The sequence below is a fragment of the Myotis nattereri genome, assembly GCF_964212035.1.
Source record: "Myotis nattereri genome assembly, chromosome: X".
Lineage (NCBI taxonomy): Eukaryota > Metazoa > Chordata > Mammalia > Chiroptera > Vespertilionidae > Myotis > Myotis nattereri.
The window spans coordinates 104,913,221-104,919,295 of NC_138078.1; the positions used below are offsets into that span (position 1 = coordinate 104,913,221).

Sequence of the window (6,075 nt, forward strand, 5' to 3'; positions counted from 1 at the left end):
TTTTATCTCCTCTAACTACCTCTCATCATCCATATGTGGCCAATACATTGTTGTTAGACTTTTAGAATCATTTGGATTTCTTTGGAAGAAAGCCCAAAACATTGTATGATATTAAAATTAAATATGTTCAAAGTGTTTTCTTATATCTAGAGTTGTGTATGATGTGTGCTTTAAGGAACAAACAAAAAGCACACCTTTCTTTTCTTCTTTGATCAATGATGTATAAAACTCAAAAAATAAGTGTACATTTATAACTTAGAGCTGAGCCTCAAGTGGGCATTAATGGAAACAGTGTTTGGCATTTAACTCCTGTAAATACATCTGCTGAATAGAACTACTTCAGTGATCAATATTGTCTAATTCAGAACTACAAGATCTTTTAGTTGTAAAGGACATGGGAAAATAAATCAATGAAGAAAATGTTCTAACCTTGTTGTTAGATTTTTCAATTAAAAAAAATATACAATTTATCATCTTATTATTTCCAGTTCCTATAATATAGTGAAATCAACACATTTGAAGAACAGCAGTATGCCTATCCTTCAATAGAGATAATCTGAACTATTAGGAGTCTCTGTTATAGCTGCATGTGTCTTAGTACAGATGATTCTCAAAAGTTGTGGCAAGTCATACTGATGTGTAATTTGTTATTATTCACATAATTAGAAAAGCAATGGTTTTTATAATTTAAACAGGTTCAAGATTGTATCTTGACAGATGGCATTCTCATGAGTATCCTGATATTTTTTGAGTGGGAGGAAAATGAAAGTTTTACACAGTGGTTTGCAAATTCAGTGTAACCAGCTACATTCTAGATCAGCAGTTCTCAACCTGTTGGTCGCAACCCCTTTGGTGGTTGAACGACCCTTTCACAGGGGTCGCCTAAGACCATCTTGCATATCAGATATTTACATTACGATTCATAAGAGTAGCAACATTACAGTTATGAAGTAGCAACGAAAATAATTTTATGGTTGGGTCACAACATGAGGAACTGTATTTAAAGGGGGCCAGAAGGTTGAGAACCACTGTTCTAGATTAAACTAAATTTACAGTATACGTATATATATGGACTTTGGCTGTTCTCAATCATCAAGCCATCATACAGTGTTTCTGCTTAAAAAATTAGAACTTTGTGACTGACAAAGCATAGAAATTTGCTATTATGAATCACTAGAGGCCGGATGCATGAAATTCGTGCAAGAGTAGGCCTTTGCAGCCGCGGCTGCTGCCTCAATCCCTTCCTCGCAGCCATGGCGGCTGCAGCCCCAGCTTCATCTGGAAGGTAGCCTGGAAGGACATCTGGATGGCCATTTGGTTGATTTGCCTATTACACTTTCATTATTATAGGTCAGTGATGGCGAACCTATGACACGCGTGTCAGAGTTGACACGTGAACTCATTTTTTTGGTTGATTTTTCTTTGCTAAATGGCATTTAAATATATAAAATAAATTTCAAAAATATGTCTTTGTTTTACTATGGTTATAAATATAAAAAAATTTCTATATGTGACACGGCACCAGAGTTAAGTTAGGGTTTTTCAAAATGCTGACACGCCGAGCTCAAAAGGTTCGTCATCACTGTTATAGATGGTAGTTCTTAATTTCCTTACAACATTTTGGGCATATCATAGAATTTTGGATTACACATCTGAAGGACTCTATTTTCAGGTTACTTTTTGGTACTTTGTATGAAATGTTTCTTGTAAAAAATATATATTTTTGTTGATTTCATAGAGGAAGGGAGAGGGAGAGAGAGAAAGATCAATGATGAGAGAGAATCATTGATTGGCTGCCTCCTACATACCCCCTACTGGGATTCAAGCCCATAACCTGGGCATGTGCCCTAAACAGGAATCGAACTATGACTGTCTGGTTCATAGGTCAATGCTCAAACACTGAGCCATGCGAGCCAGGCTGAAATGTGTCTTTTCTTTCTTGTTGATTTTAGAAACATTTGTTTTCTGTTATAGTTCTACTATGTCACTATGATGCATCAAGTATATACATATATTTTTTGGGGGGTCTCATTATATTTCTGGAACCTGAGGATGCATGTACAGCTGACCCTTGAACAATAAGGGTGTTAGAGGCACCACCCTCCCATGGAATCAGAAATTCCCACATAACTTTTTACTCCCCCCAAATTTAAGTAAGGTTGACGTTTGGTATCCACAGGGGATTGGTTCCAGTAACCACTCTCCTCTTCCCCCAAACACAGATACATCAAAATCTGAGGATGCTCAAGTCTCTTATATAAAACTAGAGGCCCGGTGCATGAAAATTCATGCACTGGAGGGGGGGGTCCCTCAGCCCAGCCTGCCCCCTCTCACAGTCTAGGAGCCCTTAGGGGCGGGAGGTGACCCGGCAATCAGGGTAAGCCTGGCAGTGTAAGCCTCCACTGGCCCTGGTTACCTGGGCCTCAGGAGGCACTGGGCAGCTGGGCAGCCACCATGTGAGGCTTGCCTGTGCCTCAGGCCAGCTCTGGGCAGCTGGGGGGCTGAGGGGACTGGGGGACTCCAGAGGCAGGTGCGTGGCAAGGCTGGGCCCACCAGGGGGGAGCGGGCCCGGCCTTGCCGCACACCTGCCTCCCTGGCAGGACTGAGGGGACTGGACACCGCCATATTGTGGCTGTGGGCACCGCCATCTTTGAGGCAGGGCAGTCAATTAGCATATTTCCTCCTTATTGGCTGTGGACGCCGCCATCTTTGTGACAGCATGAGGGAATTAGCATATTCCCTCTTTATTAGATAGGACTAGTGGCCCGGTGCACGAAATTCATGCACGGGGGAGGGTGTGTTCCTCAGCCTGGCCTGCACCCTCTCCAATTTGGGACCCCTCGAAGGATGTCCTACTGCCAGTTTACAGGGATCAGGCCTAAACCAGCAGTCAGACCTCCCTCTCGCAATCTGGGACTGCTGGCTCCTAACTGCTCACCTGCCTGCCTGCCTGCCTGATTGCCTCTAACCACTCCGCCTGCCGTCCTGCTCACCCCCAACTGCCCCCCCCTACTGCTGGCCTGCTTGCCCCCAAATGCCCCCCCCACCAGCCTGATCACCCCAAACTGCCCCCCCTGCTGGCCTGCTCACCCCTACCTTCCCTCCCCACTGGCCTGCTCATCCCCAACTGTCCCCCTGCTGGCCTGCTCACTCCAAACTGCCCCCCTGCTGTCCTGATCACCTCCAGCTGACCCCTACTGATGGCCTGCTTGCCCCCAACTGGACCCCCTGCTGGTCTGCTTACCCCCAATGGCCCGCCCCCCCACCAGCCTGATCACCCACAACTGCCCTCCCCTCTTGGCCTCTAACCACCTCTACCTCAGCCCTGCCCCCATGGCTTTGTCCGGCTAACATCTGGAAGGTCTCCTGGAAGGTCTCCCAGTCTAATTAGCATATTACTCTTTTATTAGTATAAATATATTTGTCTGTAAATATGGTTATGATTGAAGATATGAGTAGGACCAGGTAAAATTTTATAGAATGGGCCTTTTATTAGATGGTTTGCCATGTATGCATTTTTTCTAAAGAAGTAAAAATTACTTTAAAAAATGTTTCAGGAAGACTTTGAGAAATTTACAGTATCTGCTTTTCTTCCAAGAACGTTGTCACTTTTTTTAAAAAAAAAAAAAATATGTTTATTGATTCCAGAGAGGGGAAGAGAGGAACATCAATGATGAGAGAGAATCACCAATCAGCTGCCACCTGCACACCGAACACTGGAGATCTAGTCCAAAACCTGGGCAAGTGCCCCAACCAGGAATTGAACCCTGACCTCTTGGTTCATAGGTCGAAGCTCAAACACTGAGCCATGTACCGGGCAGGCCCGGCTCTTGAGCACTCACTCTGCTGCCTACACGTGGGGCAGGCGGGACAGCAGCCCAGGGGCTTCTTTAGAGTGTTAGGGGGTGGGTGTGAGGTGTGGAGCAGGGAGGGCAAAGGAGCCAGTCCCTCAGTCCTGGGCCCCAAGCCTGCCCTCCTGCCCGCCCCCTCCGTGGCTGGCACTGCCCCGCCCCCAGCCCCCACTATATTTTCCCGGGGGCTGCCCCTGGGGAAGGCTCAGACCCACTGGAACCCGCTGCCTCTGCTGCCAGGTGGGGGAGGGGTGTTTGGCCCCGTTGCTAGGCGCCCAGGCCCTGGTTCCGCTGGCACTCGCTGTCGCTATGTGGGAGGCGCCGTCCTTCCTGCTCTTGCTCCTCCTCCTGGCCATGTCTGCTCCCTCCAAGGCCTGGTCTTGGCCCCTGTGGTACCAGGTGCGGCTGAACTTGCAGCCCTCGGGGTGCCAGCCAAATAGCCTGGAAGGCTGCGGGGTCAGCCTGGGCTGTCCCGGCTACTGGCTGCGCCTGGGGATGAAACCCATCTACAGGGTGATGGGGGTCACGCTCACCAGCGCCATGATTCTGATGGTGGGCCGCAAGGTGCTGCAGCGACGGGGCCCGCAGGGCGCCAGGAACGAGGTGAGAGCCTCCTGGTCCCCCAGCCTCCTCCCTGGACCGACACCCAGTGAACCCATCCTCTCTCCACCCGCCCCGCCGCCTACCAACCTCCTGCCCACATCTGTGGGGCCCCTGCTGCCCCCCTACACCCCATGGTCCGTACATATGCCCACACCCATTGATCCCTGACCGTGCCCCAGGGCCAGGACCCTGCCCCTCTGTTTCCCTTCAATGCCTAGTCCTCATCCAGCCCCCAGGGGACCCATGGCCACTCCCGCCCACAGACCCTCCGTCACCCAGCTCCCCGCTCACCAGCCCATCGCCCCAACCCAAGGGGGGCCCCTCGTCGAGCCCCTGTCTGCCCCTCTGCTCTCACTCTGCCTCTTGGTCCTACTCAGCTCCCGCAGGTGCCCGCTCACACCCCTAGACTACGTAAGCGGCGGACCCAAGTCTCCGAGCGCGCCCAGCTGCGCAAGGTCCTGCACATGACGGACTCCCTCCTGGCGAAAATCCAGGGCCACCTGGAGCATCTGGCCGAGCAGCAGCCCCGGCAAATAAAGGGCACTCCCACCCCGTGTGGGTGACCAACACGCCTCTCCGCCTGGTGGGCACTGGGGTGGGGAGGCCTGAGGCGCTGCGCCAGGCTGGGACTGTGTGTCTGTCTCCCTGGGTCCCCTCCTACGTGTAGAACCAGCAGCTGACTCACTGCTCCACTGCCCACCCCCCCCCCCCGCATGACTCGCCTCCCTAAGGGTGTCACCCAGAAATACAGCTGCTATTCTGGGGCTCCCGGAGGCGCCCAGGGGGGTGGGAGGAGACTTGACCATCGGGTCAGACTTGGGTGGTCCAGGGAGGGAGGCCCAGAGGTGACGACCAGCCAAGGCTGCTAGCTGGGCTTCGGGCCTGAGCTGGGGGGGGGGGGGGGGGGAGGGAGCCCTGGCTGCCTCCCCCTGGGTGGTGCCTCCAACCTGTGCTCTGGCACCTGAGTGGCCCTTGCTCCAGGGCCTCCCAAGGGGACCCTCACCCCTTCCTCTCTCCCTCCTGCCGCAGGCAGACCGGCATGCGGCACTCTTAGGGTCTCTGTTTTAGAAACACAGCATGACATTACGAATTCAAAACTTAGAAGCAAGTGCGCTAGGATGACGCGGAAAGAAACGACAAACGTTAAAGCCTCGGTGAAACTGCAGTGCGCGGCCCAGGACCAGAGCACGTCTGGGTCCCCCGACATTTCTGTAACGCGCCTCCCCCCCCCCCCCCCAAGTCCGCTGCTCGCTCTGCTGGCCTCTGCAGAAGGGTTTTCCACACAGAGACAGAGGGCAACTCCGTCCTAGCACGCCTCGTGAGGTTTGTGTCTCCGTTACTGGTGGTTTAGGAAATGCCTCTCCCCCAGGTGCTGTGGGTGCGGTCACACAGATGGCCCGGGCTGTTGGCAAATCAGAGAAACTTCCAGCAACGCTTCTCATAAGAGACGCTGTGTGAGCTGGAATAATTGTCCACAGATGAACTCTGGGCTCCACACGTTTCAAGCCTGTTTTCCTTCTCGGCCCACAGTTTCTAGCCTTGGGCGCTGGGGCAGGTTCTAAATGGAGGACCTTGGCCTCCGTCCTGGGCGCAAGGGGGGGGGGGGGGCGGGGAGGCCTAG

The 6,075-nt window shown here is 52.0% G+C and overlaps 1 protein-coding gene across 1 annotated transcript; it reads left to right on the forward strand.

Moving 5' to 3' along the window:
• Positions 1–4,160: 4,160 nt before the first annotated feature.
• LOC308512018 (transmembrane protein 89-like) lies at positions 4,161–5,017 on the forward strand (the record flags this gene model as incomplete). Its single annotated transcript, XM_081081824.1, has 2 exons — positions 4,161–4,454; positions 4,832–5,017. The coding sequence occupies 2 exons, from the start codon at positions 4,161–4,163 to the stop codon at positions 5,015–5,017; spliced, it is 480 nt and encodes a 159-aa protein (XP_080937950.1).
• Positions 5,018–6,075: the final 1,058 nt, after the last annotated feature.